Raw genomic sequence first — 21,123 nt, 5'->3', positions numbered from 1 at the left:
CTTCTATACTACACAGCTCATAAACAAAGGGATTGCTTCTAGGTCCAAGGATGGCATTGTCTCTATTTATTCACCCCTCATAAGAACAGTCATTGAATATAACCCCCCCCCCCCTCCGCAGCAGGTATCCATCCAGATATATGCAGCAGCTGGAATGCCTACAGAGATATTTATTTATTTGTTTGCTTGTCTTTGTTGAGTGTGAAAAATACAATTGAGGAAAATCCATTTTCAGCTGAGACCTGGGGAGAAAAGCTCCACATTTAAGTTATACATGATAAATATTTATAGTTGAAGGGTAAAACATCTGTACATGAACTTATTTGCATGATTTTAAAACCTTTCTTACATCAACATTGCATTTTAACACAAAAACCATGAGAAAAATTAACATATGAACAGAAAAATATGCCATAACAGTTAATGTATTTATAGCATGATGGTTGCAGGGAAAAGATCAAACTGGGATGTTTTGAGGTTATTAATAATTTACAGACAGACGCATAGTAATGCATCATAAAAATTGATGATGAGAGAGATATGAAAGGAGACATTATGCAAACGAGCAATAAAATAAATGGACAGAGGAGGAATTGTAGTTAGTGACAGGGTATGAGAGGAGGAGGAAGAATAAGAACTTAGAAAATTAGTGCAGTATGAGGAGGAGCAATAAGGTACAAAAAGATTGGGAAGGAAAGTGTCTGAAAAAGTTGGAGAAAAGTAATCTGAGTAAAGCTACCCAGGTGAGTAGGAAGAACACAGCCATATTTGGCATAGGTGTCATTTAAGCAATGTTTTGAAACATTTTCTATTGGTTTTAACTATGTGGGGATTTCATTCCAAAGTTCTGATACATAATATGACAGTAAAGAGAATCTCCAACAGTGTTGAATGTCTTATTGATACATAGTAAGAAAGAAAGGACATTAGGATTAAACCAGTTGCTGTACATGGTCCACCTCAAAGCCCTATCACTTTACTCAGTCTCTTACGGACTGCTGAGAGGTGACCTGTGTCTGGAGTCCCACACTGAAACAAATGTTCTCCAGGAGGGGCTGACACAGGCAAACAACTGGTGTCAGAGCCATGGACTAAAACTAAGTGCCATGAAATGTATAATAATATCCTTTGTGAAATTACCTATCCCTGGTAACTATGACACTGACAACACACCCCTTAGAGATGACCCAGTAGTCAGGAGCTTAGGGACACACATAGATAGTAATTGGTTCTTTGACCATCACATGTCTGCAGTGGTGAGGAAATCCTTCTATGCTGCACAACTTATAAACAAAGGTGTGGCATCTAAGTCCAAGGAAGTCATTGTTCCACTGTATTCGGCATTTATTAGACCTATCATTGAGTACAATGCCCCCTTTGGTATGTACCTAACCAGTGATATCCAGCAATTGGAACTTTCACAGAAGTTCCTTACTAAAAGAATACAGGGCATATGTAACGTGCTATGCAGCCCACCTCAAGGCTCTATCCCTGTATTGTGTCTCCTACAGGCTTTTGAGGGGGGCAGGATCTATGCCTGACATACAGGGCATTGTCAGACCCCACTCTGATGTACCTCCTGCATATCTGTAAAACAAACACCAGAATTCCTCATTCTAAAGGCTTAAACCTTGCCTGTAATATAAATAGGACCTTCTGGAGACAGGTTTGTATCCCAGAGACTACCCTTTCTCTGCAACAGGCTCCTATCCACGTGAAGCAGAGCTCCTTCCTAACCCAATTTAAGTGCAACTTGGAAAATTGGATGAGGAACAAGAAATTCATCCCTGGTTTGGCACCTATGTCTCTAATGGGCACAGGCACCCTGTAAATGGTTTATCTCCCAGGACCTATCTTGTAAATGTTTCATCTCCCAAGCCCCTGCTTACACTTATCAAGGGTATCAGAACTTAAGAGATTTGGGATGCATGGCTAGGTTTAAAAAGACCCTTGTGGTCATTAGCTTAGTAAACACCTATGAAACTATGAATAAAAGACTTTTTTTGACCCAGTACTGATGAACTTATTGGAGATCAGAAAGACAAATGGCATCAGAAATACCCAATCCAGTAATCTAAACCTTTTCTGCATCATCAGAAGAACGGTTTTGGAACAGACTCCTCAGTAACATAAAACAAAGCTAATCACTGTCCATATTCAAGCACAACTAGGATCTATGTGAGAAATATGAAATGAATCCCAGTGCCCCCCCCCCCCCCCCGGTACTACTAATGGACAGAGGCAGCTCCTAATTCATTTAACCCATGTTTGGGGCCTTTCTCAACATGAATGGCATGATCTCACTTATTAGCACTAGAGGTAATATAAATATAGTCCATGAATGGGTAAGGTTAATATAAATAGTGAACTGAATGGGTAATTGCAAGCACCAAACAGGAAATATGGTTAGGCTTAAAACTGCCCACAAGGACAGTTAGCCTTATACTAACCTATGCATCTATGAACATGGCAGGTCCATTTCTCAAAAAGGCCTTTTTTCCCAGTAAAATGTATTTATTATTTATTTTACATTTGTTAACCAGGAAAGTCCGACAGGATACAGGTCCATTTTCAACAGACGCCCGGGGAGAAAAGCTCCAAATGTACAAAAACAAGTGTAAATACAGTGAAATTATCACAGTGAGTTATCACAAAACTGAGATTTGTTTAACGATATGTACATTCAGGTACACGTTTTTCTCACAAACACATAGCAAAGGTTGGAAGCAAGTAGCTGAGAAAAAAATAGTTAACGATTTCATCTGAAAAAGGAAAACACATATATTAAGGTGGTTATCATACATGGTGTAGTGTTAACTTTAAATCTTTCAAGTAGGTGGGTGATACACAGAATTTTAAACAGTTAGTCAGAGTTTTATTCTTGTAATGAAGTTCTCATTTATGAATTATGTTTGAGTGGGGGTTGGTCAGGGTTTGTACAGGGACAAAGCCACTGCATTTTTAGGTAAGGTCTGAATCTAAGCGGGGAAGTCTTATTGTGGCTGCTAGGAAGGTGTATGTATGTGTGTGTGTGTGTGTGGGGGGGGGGGGGTAGTAGCCTTATGTTAGTATTTTAAACATAAGAGTATGTGTCTCTGCTACTAACAGGAAACCAATGGGCCTTTTCATATAGATCGCAGTGGTGACAACTTTGATCTGCAAGTAACAAAAATGTAAGTATTTAAACTGGATTTTTTGGGCATTACGGACAGAGTGTAAAATGACCAGTGAAAGCATATATTCTGTTTTGCAGATCAAGACATTTTTAGCTATTTTTATGAATGCTACTGGGGGTAGAAGGTGTAGGAGTCTATAGCATAGTTTCAGCTGATTTGTTATTTTAGATGCAATATAATATGTGTCTATAATAAAGTCTAGAAGTGTGTCTAGATTTACATTTAATTATTTTTGAGGTATAACATTTGATATTGTGATCTCTTTAGTTTGTTTGAATTCAGATGTAGTCAGTGACAAAAAAAAAATTACAAACCAGTGGGATATGGGTCCCTAGGCGACTTAGAGTCATACCAGAAAATTCAAGCCAGCAGGCTTAAGAGAGCTCAAAAACACACTGCAATGGCAACAGAGGAAACTCCTGCCTGGTCAATAGAACACAGAGGGTCACTGCAAACACAGCCCACTCAGGTAAAGGGTTGCAATTAATGCAGTACCCTGGTAATTGTGTAGCTGTTCAGAATGGTGACAATTCAGAATGCTGACACTCAGAAGGTCACTATCAGAAGGGCACTATCAGAATGCTGACAGCTGAAAATGTTGGAAGTTCAAAATGTAGACAGAGGAAAGTGGATTGGTATGAGGGCTGGGAATGTGTTTGTGTGAGTGTTGCAGGTTAGGGATTAAAGATAAAGGTTAGGTAAGGGGGGGGGGTCTATCTTAGATACTCGAACATTTGGAAGTTTGACTACTATATGGTCGACACCATATGATCAAACTTGCAAAAGTTCGAATATCTAACTCAACTATAAATAAATAAATAAATAAAAATAAATAATAAAAAAAATTAAACTGCACAAAACACCTACCTGAGCACTCTAAGCAGTGGGTCAAGCCCCCCTGCCCCCCTGCACCCCCTGCTCTTTAAATATACCAACTCTGGGATTGCACTACAGTGCAGAAATGGGAAATCTTCCTATTCTGCGCTGTACGGAGATCTCTGTTACAACGTCTGAACATTCAAAAATCTGATCATATGGTGTCGACCATATGGGAGTTGGAATTTTGAATGTTCGAATATTCAATATAGACCTGGTAAGGGAATAGCTTTATTACTGTCTCATGTTTGCTGGTACATGTTTCCTTGTATGACCCTGTCTTGTGTAGTGGTACTATTATAGAAAGGTTTTTTCTAAGGTAAGGTCCAAGATTACGGTTAGGGGCAAGGTTAAGGTTAGCACATATTAGTAAGGTGGTGTACCAAGTGGTAAACCACTAAGAAGATGAGGGGGTCATACTACTTCCAGGAATGTGTGGAAAATGACATAAGAGGTTTCAGGTCAGGATGAATAAGGAAAGTGTGGAACAGCCAGGGGCTAAGCGGGGGAGCCAAATGGAAGAATGTCAGGAGGTAAAGAAAGTGATGACACTGAATTCACTAGAGGGATATTGCTTGTATCGATGGTTATGGATAATGTGAGTATTGGATTTTCTTTTCTTTCCCTTTTCAAATGTTTCTCACTTAACACTCCAAGATGTGCAAGTGAATGTTATATATATGTTTGTGGTTTAACCCTAAATTATTATTATGAAGGATAATTTTCTGATTGGGAGAAAAACAGTATAATATTAACTGCAATTGTAGGTTTTTAATTCTTTTACGTGTGTGTTAAACTTTGCACCTGATAAAGTTACAGCCGGCCAATGAATATGCATTAAAATCTGTACTTAGGTGCAGTTTGTGAACTGTTTGGAAGCTTTGCTATACAAAAGTTATGCTAGCTTCATGTTCTTTCATTCAAGAATATATTCTGACTACATTTAGTGGGGCATGCTAAACAATAACAAGGAGGCGCACTTAGTACCCTAAATAGAAAAATTATAATAGACGCATAAAAAACAGCAACTATTCTGAGTGGAAACCATTGAAAAATTTTTACTTATATTTTAAATGTATTTTTATTTTTGTTTGTTAACCAGATAGGTGAGCTGGCTAAGGACACTTTTCTGCCACAGAGCAGGCCCAAAAGGGAAACCAAAGCTCATCGCCAAATATAATCCATAGAGAAAATTAAGAAATTAAGGAAAAAGAACAGAATGACAAGGTCATTAACTTAGCAGGGCTAAGCAATAAACAATGCAGAGCAGTGGTATCATGGGAGCTCAGTAGTTAAGGGCTCTATTTCACAGGTCTGGGGTTCAGTCTTTTTATCTGCGTATTCCTATGTGGACTTTATGTTCTCCCCATGTTTGTCAAATTGCTCCAATTTCCCAGCTAAAGACATTCAGATCACTTGGATATACTAAACAATTTCTATATATTGAAACTGTCCTTACCCTTGTGACCTATATCCTGCCTGAAAGGTGTCCATAATAATTATTTAATTTGCCTGGTTATAAATAGATAAAGTGAATTTAAAAAATGCCACATAAATAGCATCAAATCTCACTTTGCACGATGTATCAGGCAGAATACACTGAGATAACAAACTGCTGAAAGCCTATAGTACAAGTCCCTTATTCCTCCAAAGGCGGATAGAGAATTCAGTTTTGGATATCATTGCTTTGGCCATAGCATCATAGGCTGATAAGCTGAAAGGCTTATACAAAGTCAACAGCATGCCAGCCATTAGAAGGTTGGCTGGCAATGTCATAGACAATGAACCTTAGAAGGAAAGCTAATAGTTCAGAAGATGATGGTAGGAGGTAGAGTTAATATGGAAGACATGCAAAGAATATTTTTGGGTAGATTATGCTGGAGTACAGTCAAAAAGAGAGAAGCTGAAAAAAGAGAGGAAGAGGGAACACTGAGGTAGGTTAGCTTTTAGTTTGGCACAGTTTTAAGGTCTAGGCCAATGACATCAAGGGTGAATTTACAGTAGCTTAACTAACCAGCTAAGTGTGGTTTAAATGCTGCTAAGGTTTTGCACTCTTCAATATGTAAGAGAAGTTTATTCTACAAGCAAGGAAGGTGTAAGCTGATAATGGGAACTCATGATATAATTTTCTGAAGACTTATTATGCCAGTAAAGCTAGGTGGATTATGATTAGACTTATTGCAGTGAAATTATATCTCACTAGCCATAAATATAATACTATTGACAGAAAAATATTACTTTTTATTTTTTAAGATAGTACAATAGTTCTTCCTCACTACCTATGTCAAACTACAGACTGAATGAAAGGAATCATATATATCTTTGGAAATATAAGGTTATTAGATCAGAGGACACATGTGCCTTGCCAATAACCATCCACAGGCTATACCATCCTCTTCAATGAGGGAAATGCCAGAAGCCCCTTAGTTGATTTTGGGGTACTAATTCAATTGCCAGAGCTGTTTCTGAAGGCAAACATGGAATCCCACTTCTTGATATATAAAGGGAGCCTATTCCATAGCAAGGAGAGGTGCTAGGTGATAAACCCATCTCTCCATTTTGTTTTATTTATTCGGTGAAGTAGATTCAGATCTCTTCTTTTAGTTTTGGCTGTACTGTTTGGCACATCAAGAAAAAGGAGTTCTCAGACAATGTGATCCCTGAGGGCATGAGAAGGAAGGCTCGGGTCCCCCTACGAGTCTGTATGACTGAGTATGGAGAAAGTCACTCCAGACATTCCTGACCGCTATGATTTCTGAGTTCTGATATTCTTTTTATTAGGAACCCCTGTTGTCTTTTGAGCTTTTTGATATGTCTGGAGAGATCATGCTGAAGGGTGCATTGTAGTCTATGCTGGGTATAACCAAGGCCGAATATGCGTGGACAATAACTTCTTTGGTTTTGGAAGAGAAGCCTTTGCTATTTAATTGTGATATAGAGAAGGACTTTCTGACAACAGTCACTATATGGTGATCAATGGAAAAGAAGCCATTGACCCAGAAATCCAGTATCTCTGATGACCAACCCATTATAGAGTGGGGTGTCATTGATGCACTAAGTGACAGCACTTTGCTGTTCATTGAAGGTGATGATATTGCATTTCCTAGCATTTAGTTTCAGCCCTTTCTCTTTGCACCCTGTATTAACACATGGCATTTTTTGCTTGAAGGGAATTTGTGTCACTTGTTCATTTGAGAATGACTCACAGCTTACCTTCATTGGAAAATATAATCCACCAGGGATCTGTGTTGCCAGTTTTGATTATCAGAGAAATAAATACCAGAAAAGTAGTGGACTTATACAGACCCCTGGGGAACATCACTGGTCACCTTTTCCTTAGGTGAGGAGGCATCACCTAACCTGACAACATGTTCTGTCTCTGAGGCAGTCTGCAATCCCTTTTACTACTGAAGGATCTATGTTTAAGAGTATTAGCTTGTTTACAATCTCATCATGTGATATGGCATGAAATGCTTTTGTTAGATCCAGGTAGGCACCGAGTAGGGTATGACCACTGTCCATGACATGTATGACCTTTTCAAAGAAACTCACAAGATGGAGAAGACAAGACCTATCCTTAAAAAGTCCAAATTTGTTGTGGGCCAAGCATGATTAAATTTTGCATGGCCTTTTTTATGAGGTGAGTAATGATGCAATCCCTTTTTTATGAGGTGAGTGATGAAGCAATCCCTTTTTTATGAGGTGAGTGATGATGCAATCTTTTTTTTATGAGGTGAGTGATGATGCAATCCCTTTTTTATGAGGTGAGTGATGATGCAATCCATGGATTTGTAGACATGACTAGAAAGGCTAATGGGTCTATTGTTACTTAGGTCAGTGGTGTGTTCACCCCATCACCACCACAGTGCACTATTGATTGGGAATATAGCCTATGGCAGGATTTGCTTGAACAAATTAAGGAGGTGATCAGAGGGGACTGCTTGACACTGTTTGTTAGACAACTCTAAATGTTGTCAGCACCCAGTGAAAAAGTACTTTTAGTCCTGGAAAGCACTTTAAGGATATGGTCCTTGGAGAGTGTAGGGGGATAACTCCTGTACGTTTAGGGTGGGGAAGATAATTTCAGTGTAGAAATTTGCAGCAAACTTGTTGATGTTGCTAGTATTTGAATAGGAAATGCCATTATCGATAAGTTGAGCAGTTAAGTGAATTATTCCTTAGTTTTCTAGCATAGATAAAGATAGACTTATGATTATGAGCCTATGTTCAAGGGAGATTTTGCTGGTCTTAATATCTGCATTCATTTTCTTGCTTTATATATTTATATATATTTTATATTTTCATTGTGTTTTTGGCCATACAAGGTTATCTACAAACTTTTTTTCCCTCTGTTATAAAGTTTTTTTATATCTAGTATATTGTAGCAGTGTTTCAAAAACAAATCAAGCTAGAAAACTCTGAACTAAAACCACAGCAATGTCAAGTCAAGGCTCTGGACACAGGTTTAGTGCTTTTGTTCTACTTTAATCAGAACAGAAATTAATCAGAAAATGTAAAATATAGCTCCACCACGGGAATTTAAGAAGACCACACATGAATTATGTGATCCATATAGCCAAGAAAGATAAAAGTAATGATGTCACAAACATGAAAAATGATTTGTGTGGTCTTTTTAAATTCTTGTGCTGGATCTATATTTTACATTTTCTGATGAAGTTCTGTTCTGATTAAAGTAAAATGAAAGAGATTAACTTTTTGTTTGGAGCCCTGCCTTGACATTGTTATGTTTTTAGTTCAGAGTTTTCTATTTTTTTTTTCTTTTTTTTTTATATCTACTGACATCTAGGGGAGGTGGTTGTTACTGAATTCTCCACCATATCTGGTCCTTATGGGAATATTCCTATCAATGCATTTATCTAAATGTATATAGAAGGCTGCATTTTCCAGCTGCATTTTTGGTTACATTGAAATATTTTGTGATTTTGTCATATAATTGTAAAAGGTTAGCTTTTTTGAATATTCTGAAGAGGGTTGCATTGGTAGCCATGGGAGAGTGTGTTCTGAGGGTAAAGGTAACCAGTTGGTGATTAGACTTAACAATTTTGAGACCAACCGCTGACAGGGAGTAATAAACAGCCAAGCCTGTGAGAACGAGATTCTGGATATTTCTGCCCCCCCCCCCCCCCCACCGGGTGGGAGTTACAATTTGTTCTAAAAAATTCTTGTTCACCAAATCTAAGAAACATTGTGCATACCTGAACTAGGAAGTAGACGTACACAGTCCACAGAGGGGTAGGCGAAGTCACTACAGATTTATCTCTGAAAGAGATGTTTTCCGGGAATGCTAGGAAATTATCATGGTTATGTGTGGTGATGATAAAAGACCTCTAACTCCAGTGTAGGCTAGAATTTATTGAGTTCACTTGTAATGTCATTGGTAGGGATGAAATCCCTGACAAAAACTGGGACCCTACCTCCACCACCATTTCCAGTGGGCTTAATGGTTCTATGCCTGTTATACCATTAAGCCCACTGGGACACTACCTCCACCACCATTTCCAGTGGGCTTAATTGTATAATAGGCATAGAACCCAGGCATGGGTGGGGCATATACTCTCATTACATCTGAACCATGTCTCAGTCATACCGCAAACATAGACTCATTCCATATGCAGAAGTGTTGCCTGACTGCAGTTTGTTATTCGACCCCAAGCTCTGAGAAGGGCCACAGTGATGTCTAACTTATGCTGTGATTTGTTGGTTAGGAAGGGATGTTCATTAGATGAACTTTGCTTAAGAAAGACATGCTGCGAATAGCAAAGGATTTGACCAATATGAAGAACCCCTTGAATAAGAGGTATACACCATCCTTTGCAAAGCAAGGAGGATTTCCAACTACCTCATCCTAGAGAGAGACTCTGTGAACCCTCCTTGAGTGACACCAGGTACGTATCTAATTGTATAAACCAATGATCTTTTCTTTGGTTTTAGGCATCATTTTCAATGAGGGAAAGGTACCATTCAATATCAGAGTCTTAACCTTGATGGAGGCACATATAGTAGGTTCTAGCAAGTCTTTCATGTGTTTTCTTCACAGATTCTTCACTGATGATGTCATAGTTACACTTACTAGAGGAGAAGGTTTTAAAGGCTCTTGAAACATCAAAAATCCTGGCTCCTGAAAGATAGCTAGCTGTAAACCTGTCCTTGTTCAGGTGACTAAGGAATCAATAAGCCTACTCACGGTGTCTCCAATTACTAGGATGTTTCCTGAACTTGATTTATTGTTGTTTGGCTCAACGGTGCTTTGTTGTTTTTAACATGTTGATGAAGGGGTTTCACTGATGCCTACTCTGGGGGTTCTTAGGTAGTGATTTCTTAACCACATCAGCATATGACTGTTTTGCATTAATAGTATGAGGATGTTTCATTTGTAACACTAGCGATGAAACAGTGTGATCTTCACTACATGAATGACATTTCAAGAGTGTTGCCACTAAATCACCTGTGTGTTTAACCTTCTAATAAAAGAATTTAATTTAACTGGGCAAGAGTTCATTTTTGATGAGCATGTGGTGGTTATCACACTGACTTAGGATACCACATGCTAGGAACTTGGCAATGGAAGGGAAGGTAAACTGCTGTCTCTCCATGCTGGCCAGTGGTATTATGATTTACAATTATAACATCTTGGGAGATGAAGGTGTTGGGTAAAAGAAGGGGGGGAATTAAACAGCCAAACTGAGGCAGTAGCAGCTAGCAATGTGCAGCCCTGTGCAAGACATCTGCAGAGGTCTATAAAATTCCATGCAGATCAGTGCAAAACATCAAAGCTCAGGGCTGGCTGGATCTAGGCACCCAAGAGAGGAAAGAAGAAGGAGTTTTACACCGATGATAAGGGAGACTTCACTTATGTATGCTAACCACTTTTCAGTGCAGCAGCTGATCCCAGTACAAAGCAGATTGAAAACAGTAAAGACAAATACAAAAACAGCTGCCCTCCCAGGTAAGCACGCACACACACACACACACACACACACACACACACACACACACACCAACTAACTTTTACAATCAGTTTTGAGATTACTGCACAATGGGGGAAAAATACAATCCCTACTAAATACTGCATATGGTCACATAATAGAAAGAAGCTTACATAGGTACTACCTTCAAAGGTATTACATTGTTGGGCGCAATTCCCTCTTTCACCATCATGACTCCAGTGCTCTAATTAATGGCCCGACATTTCTTCCATACTTCTAACACCAGAAGATGCCATAAGGGAACAGCCAAGGGAGTGGAACTGGACATGTCATCCAGAAAAGCTTAGAGGAGTTTATTACTGCTCCTAAATCCATTCACCTGGCTGTCAGAAGGCATGATGCAATACTGCGTTATGCTAAACTGAAAACAGTAAGTGATTATGTACGGTAGAGATGTTCTACAGTAGAGATGTTCTACTGTATTGTGATGAAACCTCCTTGAATGGACTCACATCTCTGCATCCTTACATAATAAAATGTAGAATGTAATCTTCTCGTAGATGGCATCTCTAAAGTCTGACTTGGGCAAAGGCCACTGTCAACTCCATCTCCCTTGGATTAATAAACTGATCCGGGATTTTCACTAACTCTCTCCCTCCATGTCTTGTTCAACACCCAAAACATAACAGAAACCTAAGTAATCTAAGGCATAGTTAAGATGAAAACTTGCATGATATGCAGCCAGCTTAAAGATTTTATATTTGCTACTTCTCTCTTCAAATGTCTATAGACCTAGATCAGATTTCAACAACAGATAATGACCAGACAACAGATAATGAAGACTTATAGTCTATGTAGCTTAAGGAACTTATTTCTGACTCACTTTTTCTACACCATTTCACAAGAAAACTAAAGCAAATAGTATGTCACTGAAACTTTTGTTGATGAAAAGCCACTTTTGGATCCGGACATAGTCAACAAAATGAAATTCAACCTGGCTGCAGGGCTGTCAAAGGCACATCTGCATTCTAGAAAATTCTAACTATTTTAATCTGTAATTAACAAGTTTTATATACTTTTCATGAACTGATGCTGATGCTTAGATCTAACCACCGAGTAAGTGAATAAAAACATGTTACAGATAACAAAGACATGAAGTTTATATGTTAGAAATATCTTAAGAAAGTTATGACACTAACAAAAATAATGTTTGAATTCCAAATAATGCAAGGCTGGCTGTAGGGCACAGTAGAATATAACCAGTGAAACAGTAACTGAAGATATAATGCACAGAATATCCTAGAGTTCCTTGAGAAATTCCTTATTCTGCTTTTCTTATTTGTATATTAACATACATATTAACAGTATCACTACTCACGTTAGACAAATGAGCGAGTTCAATTTCTAGAAGGGAATCCACTATTCGTGGCTCTGGCCTTATCGTGACCACAATGATTTTTGAGTTGATAACAGTATAATTTCTAAAAAAAAAAAAAGACACAAATTAGTAAAAAACAGACATTTTACATTAGATTATTGAAAACAAAAATTACTCAAAAAGACATGATTACCTTTGTCAATCAGAATAATATGTATAAACGGTTGCTCTGGATTCTGCGTAAGTATTATTATTAGTAGTAGTAATAGCATAAATAAAGGCTCAATTTCAGGGAGACTATAAAATATTGCCATGTGAGCTGCTATGACATACTCTATGACATACACTCAATGTAGACAAAACAGAGTATAACAGTCTTATTAAATGGTGTGAGGATTTAGAAGTCAGCAGTGGCAGTAGAACCTTTTTAAGTGGCTATACTCAGACAGAAAGGGAATATCTCCGCAGCAGGGACTGAAGCCTGCTATCACTACAACAAGATATTATACTGAAATGTTCAATTTTTAAGATTTACTGAGATCAGTGCTGGATTAGATGAGACAGCACAGTGCATGTAGTAAAGTCACCCACCAACTAGCAACGTAAAACAATTGCACATGGTTAGACTCCTCATTTAAATAACACATGCAACACCAAGGGAGAGATATTAATATCAGTCTTTCATAAGATGTTTTATATGGCTGTTATTGCACTGGGAAGTTATGAATGTAACTAAAACAGGTTTCTTAGGCTAATACCAGGCGATTGATGCAGATGAGCATTAGTACCCCAACGACAATATCCCAAATCTTAGGTATCCATTGACATCACTAGTTTATACAGGTATCCATTGACATGACTCGTTTATATGTAGTTTTGACCCCTTTTAATGAGGGCTTAAGGGGCCAGACCCAAGGATTATTTACAATTACTCATCCATTCATGTTGGTTATTCTTATAGAGGATCAGACAGCAATGTTACTTATCCAAAGAAATTCCATAAAGGTGGGATTTGTCTGGGATATATATCTATTTTGCCAGCAGGTCCTATTTATGTTTCAGTGGAAGTTAAGATCTCTTTGGCAGGTGTTTAGGGTGTTATTAGTTTTGCAGATGTAAGTAGATCACATAGTACTGGTTCCTTCAGGGCCCTGTAGGCTAGACAGAGGTCACCCATGAAGAATGTTTAAGAAACAGCAATGAGAAAAAGCACTTTAAGGTGGTCTGAAGAGCTCAAGACATGCCCTTGATTATCTTAGTAAGGAAAGGCTGTGGTCTCTCACACTGCGTCATATGCTTACACAAGAACAATCTCAAAGAGCCATTACACACAATTATGGACCTGATGTTGAAAGAGTAGCGAGGAATGATAACTTCCTTAGATGCAAAAGAAATGCACCTGATGATTAGTCTGGCTAGGTATAAAGAATTCCTAACAGTAGTGGTTACATGGAGATCAAAGGATAGCTGTCAACTAAAGTGCCCAAGTCTCTAATGGCTGAGTTAATTTTCAAAGGGGAACCTAGGTTCACAGGTTCATAGGTACTTACTAGGCTACTGATCTGTAAAGATCATAAGAAGCCTATGGTAGTTTTTAACCCTTATATCTTGTATATTAATAATCCAGAGTTGGGTTGAAAATGGCTATGCTAGGACATTTTACATTTGCATGGGTTTCTGGTTTAGCCAAAAGGCACAATGCTGCATTTCTTGGCATTACGTTTTTAACCATTGTCAAGGCACCATTTATTGCTGTGTGTTAGTCCTTCCAGAACACTCTGCAAGTCAGATAGGGAGTTAATGACAACTCCAAGTTTGCAGTCATCTGCAAAACTGGTCAGCCACAGGTCATTAATATCAGTCTTGACATATGAAAAGTAAATATCATAAAGAAGTGGTCCTAGGAGTGATCCTGGGGGACATCACTGGTAACAACCCTTTACAAAAAAGTGAGCCTTCTCACTCTAATAGATTGGGTTCTGTCAGTCAGCCAATTTGATATCTACTGGGTAACATATGGGTTTATATTTAGTTTGATTATTTTACCAATAATGTCAGAATATGGATAGTATCAAAGGCTTTGGCCAAGACTGGGTAGGCAGTGTGACCATTTTGCCTGAGTCTGTCTAATGTATCCGTGACATGTTCAAAGAAGCCCACCAGGTTCCAAAGGTAGGAACTGCCTTTATTAAACCCAAATTGGCTTAGGCTCACAACTTGTAGAATGGTTATGTCCTTGTTAATATATTGCATAGTGATGTGTTCCATTACTTTACAGATAAATTTGGTGAGGTGTATAGGTCTGTAGTTTCCTGGACTGATAGTGAAGCCCCCTTGTGCAGCAAGATGACAACTGCAATTCTTTATTCCTCTGCCATAAATGCAGTGAAGAGGGTGAGGTTGAGTAGGTTTAGTAGTGAGTCTACAAGGCAGTGCTGGTTCTGACAAGAAAGCAGCCTGTCACTTTATCAGGATCTATGCAGTGACTGAGTCTGGCCTTGGACAGAACTTTCAGGACTTGTTTGGAAGTAACTACTGTGGATGGTATGGAAGTCTTAATACGTTATGGAAAATTAGGAGGAGATTGGAGAGTAAAGATAGAGCTTAATTTGCTGCTAATGTCTTGGCTATATCACCGGAGGATAAGTAATGTTATGTCATGTTGCTGGGCATTACCTCTAAGGTTGCTAGCATAGCTGAAGAAGGCCTTGTGGTTGGTTGTAGCTCTTGGTTCATGCTTACTTTTAGAGGCTTTTGATTTTTTCTGAGTTCTTAGGTTCATAGGTTCATAGGTTCATACTAGGCTATCTGCCCAAGGGCATTTATAAGCCTAGCCCATAGTTATGTGGCTTTCGCCACCCCTTTAGTTTGAATAAAAACTATGCCTATCATTTTGCTGTGCCTCTGTCAAGCAGTGACGCTGAAGTAATCCCTGGGGTATATCTGCAATCTCCCATCCATTGGTCAAGATTCCTCTTGAACAAGACCAGAGAGGTGCTCTGCCTCACATGTACCGGGATTTTGTTCCACAGCATAGGGAGTCTCTGGGTGATGAATCTGTCCCTCCAGCACGTTCTATTTATAGGTTTATAGGTTCTTTCTTAATCTTTTTGAGTTTAGCTCTACAAGATGGGGTATTAAGTTTACTTTTATGCATTACTAGGGTTTCACCAAATGGGTTTATTCTTGAACTTGGCATTGCATTTATTTTATTTATATTTATTTATTTATTTTACATTTGTTAACTGGGATAGTCCATCTGGGTGTGACCCATTTTCAGCAGAGGCCCGGGGAGAAAATTTCCACAAAGCAATATTTATACAGGCAATAATATACTAGGAACAAATACAGTAATATTTTAAAGTAAGTATGAATATACATTAGCATCATTGGGTGTAACATCAAATCTATAAGATAAAGTAATCTTATATGCTAATTGAAAAGTATAATCAAATTGTTAGGAAGAGAGATACTTCCTATAGGGTAATTGAGAGAAGGAAGTTATAGTCAGGTTAGCAAAGGTAAACAAAGAAGCTAAGGTTAGCAAAGAAAGTGACTAAGAAAGAGAAGGCGGTAAAAAGAAGAGAATGTATGTCTTATTAGGACAGATTCCTTAATGTATGCTTTGAGGTGGGCTTAGATATTATCCGCAAATATGACAGCATTCAAAATGGGGCCACTGAGGTTAGAAGGCTGCTTAAATTTCATTGGATCTACTTCATATAGTCAACTTACCATTTAATGGACTATCAGATGATCAAGACCACATTGCCATAAAATTAAAATAAAGAAATCTGGAACATCGTATTTTCCCTTCTGGAAACTAACCACTTGGCCACCATTGTAAATTTTTCCCTTTTCTCTACTGTAGTGCGGTCTCAGAATTGGAACATTTAGTTGGGGGGTATGGGGGTTGAACCTCCTCCACTTTCGTGGATTTCATTTGCTTATGTTTCTATTTTAATTGTTGGTGGCCAAGTGTTTAGTTTCCTGGAGGGAAAATACAACATTCTGGGAGTTCGTTATTTTAAGTTTTCAGCAATGTGGTCTCAATTATCTAAATGTCGACTAAATGGTAAGTCAACCATATGAAGTAGATCCGTTTCATCGGGTCATCAGTTAGTTGGATTAGCTTTGCTTTAAAGTATTCTCTAAAGACAAATAGAGTTTGTGGGAAGTCAGCTGTTATCCTCCAAATTATTTTTATTAAACAATGGTCAGACTTGACCAGTGACATGGTAGCTGTAGGTGTTGAGCACAGAGAGGCAACATTAGTGACCCTATTTGGGACTTGAACAAGTAGGGCTACATAGCTAACATTACTGCACTCAATGAATCTTTGTGCATATTTATTTGAGGTGGTGTAGGTTTTCCAGTTCATGGAGCAATAGTTAATGTCTCCAAGAGAAAACCTTTAGGCTTTATAGGGAGGGATGTCAGTTTGCTTAGGTATGCCTCATGTGTTACAGGCCACATGGATGAGGTATGGTTGTTGGTTACGTTATGGCACAGAGTTCTATTTACCATAAAAAAGGATATGGAGAAGTTCATCACTGTTGTCATAACTTAAGGGTCTGGAGGTTAGAAGTCTTCTTAGGAACAGAGGCATGTTCCCCCCACTAACATCAATTTTCCACTCCCGGAAACCTGGGAATGGACTTATACCATTAGTAGGGTTAGTTGAAGAGGGATAGGATGAAGTAGAGAATGGCCAGCTCTCCTATCACAGGGGAGGGGAATGGGGAAACCCAGTGTGTCTATGACCTCTGGTGGAGATGTGGAGCCTCAAGTTAATACAAGGGGGTGGCAACGATGTCCTGATGTTATGGCACCAGCCTTCTCCACAGCTAGGGACACTGGCTGTCTACCACAAGAATGCTGGCTTCCAGTCTCCATGCTCATTGCTTCCCAATGGATCCATGCCCTGAGCCCAATACATGAGTATTAGTGAGGTAGACTTCCCAAGGATTCAGGGGGCCCATCTGTATAAGGGACACATCTGGGGAGCCCCCTGCAAGGACTCACTGGAGAATTAAATGGGTATGTACAGAAGCCAGGGAGAACAACCCAAGGGAAGGCTGGGTCAAAAAGAAATGGGGGGGGGAGATAAAAGCAACAATTATGGTAAAGTTGTCCTATAGGTGATGTACAACTTAAAAGGAAAGCAGTTCAGATATCACAAAAATGGTGCTTTATGGTTTTGTTTTGCTGTTTTTTTTTATTTAGCAAGCAGTTTAAGAGTAGACTAAGCAGACAAACAAGTATAAGAACATAATAAACCATAAACACAAAACTTGATGCACAGAGAATCAAACAACTCTTTCAACAAATCAGAAGAAATGCACCAAAACTCTTTCTACCTCAGAGTGTGCCTGCCATTATTGCACTTCTGGAAGCTTCTATCACAATGAAAATGCTTAGATAACAATAAAAAAATCAGTGTTTTTATGACTAAGGAAACCTACACTAGTCAGTGATATATTTCAAACCCCAATTTGATGCCCTGGCTTTGAAAAACCCTCAGTCAGATTCTGGCTATGGGAGGACGGGGGTTAATCATCTGAAGGGCAAAGGCATTGGTATCATGAGCTCCAGACCACAACACTCTTCTATGTGGACAGTCAAATAACATATGGAAAAAGCAACATCTGTTTTACAAATTCTATTGCCCCTGTGTTGTTTGATGTGCAGCACAGGAGACTGTTGCCTTCTGCTTTTTGTACTGTTTATTTTTATTTATTTATTTATTTATTAAGTTACACTTTGTTGGCCATGTTAACCCACCTATGACAATGGTCTCTTTTCAGGGCAAATCCAACGTGGTATTCATCCTGACAAGGGGAGATTTAGCCAGGGATTGCCATCAGATTGCTTACACCAAGCTGAGCTACCACCAGTTCAGGCAGATGGGGCCTCAGTTTAACACTTCTTCTAAAGGATGATACACTTAGGAGTGCAACACCCTCATTATGCTGCACTGCAGTGTTACTAATGGAAAAAAAGTAATGCAACTGGCTAGTGTAAGAATAGAACCCACAGCCTTCTTCAACAAAAGTGAGCATGCTACATGTTGAGCTACTGACACATTACACTAGTGTAAGTCTCTGGCTACCTATGTTTCAATCAAAGCAAAGGTAGTTGTACAACCAGTGATCATACAGAGTTCACTGAATATCTTAATCAGTGACTCTGTATGATATCAAACAAAAAAATATGGGTAGTCTTAGAAGACTAGGACGTGTAGTAGGAGAATCCTTACACAGAACCGCCCCATAGTAAAACACCAGGCCCCCATAGTAAAACACCAGGCCCCCCCATAGTAAAACACCATGCTTGAGTAGGGAGAAAAGTGATCGAACATACACTGAGACTAAGTCTTAGCCTCATTTAAGTAAGTAATTAAATAACAATCCTAATGTCGAATGCAGCCAAGGGTAATATAATCCTGAAAAATGTTAGCATCCATGGTAATTCTTGAAACACTGACCTAATGCTCTACAGGTAATGTAGAACAACATTATGCTAATTAGCAGCTGGTGAGCTATTGCCAAAGTTATATACTTCAGCTTTTCTGCTGTTCACACTGTAGAGGTACAGTCTTATATACTGCATTCTGTTTCTTGATTTTTTTTTGTTCAGTATCATAAAGAATCACTGATTAGGACACCTAATGAACTCTGCACGATCACTGGTTGCATGAATACCTTTGCTTCGACTGAAACATAAGAAGCTTAAGTCGCTGCCAGATAAAGGTATCTAAGCAGCCCCTTATATAGGTAATTGTCCCATGCAGTACAAGAGAGTAAGTACTCAGAAATTAGTTAATTTATTTTTTGTACTATGAAAAGTGTTGCGTGTCACTTCCCTTACAATGTTATATAACAGCAAAGCATTTTGACCTAGTAGACCTTTGCTATAAGTTAAACATTTCATGTGTCCCATCTTTATTAAACTCTACTACTGAATCCATTGGAAAAGACTCCTGAGCCTTTCTGCCCCTTCACTCTTAATGGCATTTCTTCAATGTAACAAAGGGAAAAAAATTGTCCCTACAAAAATCTAACCAAAACACAAACTCTTGTTTAATCTCAGCTGACCAAAAAAGTGCAGCAGCCCTACAAAATACTAATGACTGCTCCAAATTTTGTCCCAGATGTTGTGATGACTAACATTCACATTTGAATGGTATTTCAACCACCTTCTCAGGTTTGACTCAGCCCTCCTAATTCTGACACCATTCTCTTAGTCAACACAGTAATGGTTAGAGGTCAGTGAACTACCAGGGTAAACCCCAAATCCAAAGATGTTTGGACCTAACTTGAATAAACTGAGGCAAACCGAATGATTTCACATTTCTTGCTAAATCTGAGATAACATGTATTAATAATGGATCCAATAAGGGCGTGGCCAAGATGACGACCTGGTAACAGCACTTTCTCACAGCTCTCTTTCCTCAATAATATTTCAGCCAGGAATTTTGAGAAAAAAACAACAATAAGAAGATATATTCACTACTAACCACTTTCTAATATCCAGAGACATCATCAGAACAAGTTTTATCAACTTTCATTGGAAAATTCCTGTCAAATTAAATACTAGAAAATCAACAGCAGCATCAGCTACTCAGAATGAGCCATCTCAGAAATCCACCTCAGGACCCAACATTCAAAAAGGACTTATATTCATTATTTTAAATAGTCAGGAGTTGACAACTAAAATAGATACGATGGATAATAAATTGGACTCTTTTAAAGAAAAATGTACTCAACAACTTGAACAGCTTCAGGAAATGTTCACACAACAGAAAGGTCAAATTTCTGTCATAGAACAGTCCTTAAATGACATTGATTCCAGACTCCTGCAAGAAGAACAACAAACTGAATTTTTTCTGCAACAAAATACACATCTTCTGGAGAAAATAGATGACATGGAGAACAGAATGAGAAGAAATAATATCCGAATATATGGTCTGCCAGAAAAAGCGGAAGGGGATAATATAATAAACTTTCTTACTACCTGGATCCCAAATGTATTAAAATTACCGGAAGCCCTTTCTTTTGGAATAGAACATGCACACAGGTCATTGTCAACTTCAGGAAATGCATCTTTAATCAAAAACAAGCCAAGATCAATAATTGTTAAACTTTTCTCCATGCAAGACAAGGAAGTCATCCTCAAAAATGCTTGGACTAACCCACCCATTAAATATAATGATGCATTAATTTGATTTGACAATGATTACTCAATAAAAGTGGTTTTCAAAAGAAAAGAATTCATGCCAATAATAAAAATCTTGAAAAAGAAACAACTGAAGACCCATCTTTTGTTTCCAGCAAGACTTCATATATTCCTTCCAGTGGGAATAAAAATATTTGAAACAGTGGAATCAGCAATAAAATATCTCACTACAAACAACATTTTAACACAGGAAGAATCTATGGATTGGACAAATAGTACACCAAAAAAAAATGCAGAAGTAAACAACTGGAAGACTGTTGAACAGAAGAAAAAAAACTAAAAGACAAATAATGTATATGTTACATGTACCACAAAACTTTAAACAATGTCACAAAAACTAACAAGAAATCTTCCAGTCATTAATCACAGTAATATATCAGGTACAGTTTCAATTTATTCTATCTCACTTAAAATTTAGAATAAATATAAACTGGGTAAATTAACATTATCATTTAGGTCTATTCTATCATATTTGAAACTTGATAACAATGTTTTTCTTTCTCTACGT

The 21,123-nt window shown here is 38.2% G+C and overlaps 1 protein-coding gene across 1 annotated transcript in view; it reads right to left on the bottom strand.

Annotated features, from left to right (window-relative positions):
* ADGRB3 (adhesion G protein-coupled receptor B3) overlaps positions 1-21,123 on the bottom strand; it is a 3,555,978-nt gene that overhangs the window by 1,261,375 nt on the left and 2,273,480 nt on the right. Inside the window, exon 15 of the mRNA XM_044063870.1 lies at positions 12,378-12,480. Coding sequence (XP_043919805.1) covers positions 12,378-12,480 — 103 coding nt within the window. The remainder of the gene's footprint in view (positions 1-12,377; positions 12,481-21,123) is intronic.

Source organism: Protopterus annectens, chromosome 2.part2, assembly GCF_019279795.1.
Source record: "Protopterus annectens isolate FY-2018-M chromosome 2.part2, PAN1.0, whole genome shotgun sequence".
Classification (NCBI taxonomy): Eukaryota; Metazoa; Chordata; order Ceratodontiformes; family Protopteridae; genus Protopterus; species Protopterus annectens.
Note: the sequence above shows the minus strand (reverse complement) of the source record. Positions and strands in the feature narration are given on the sequence as shown.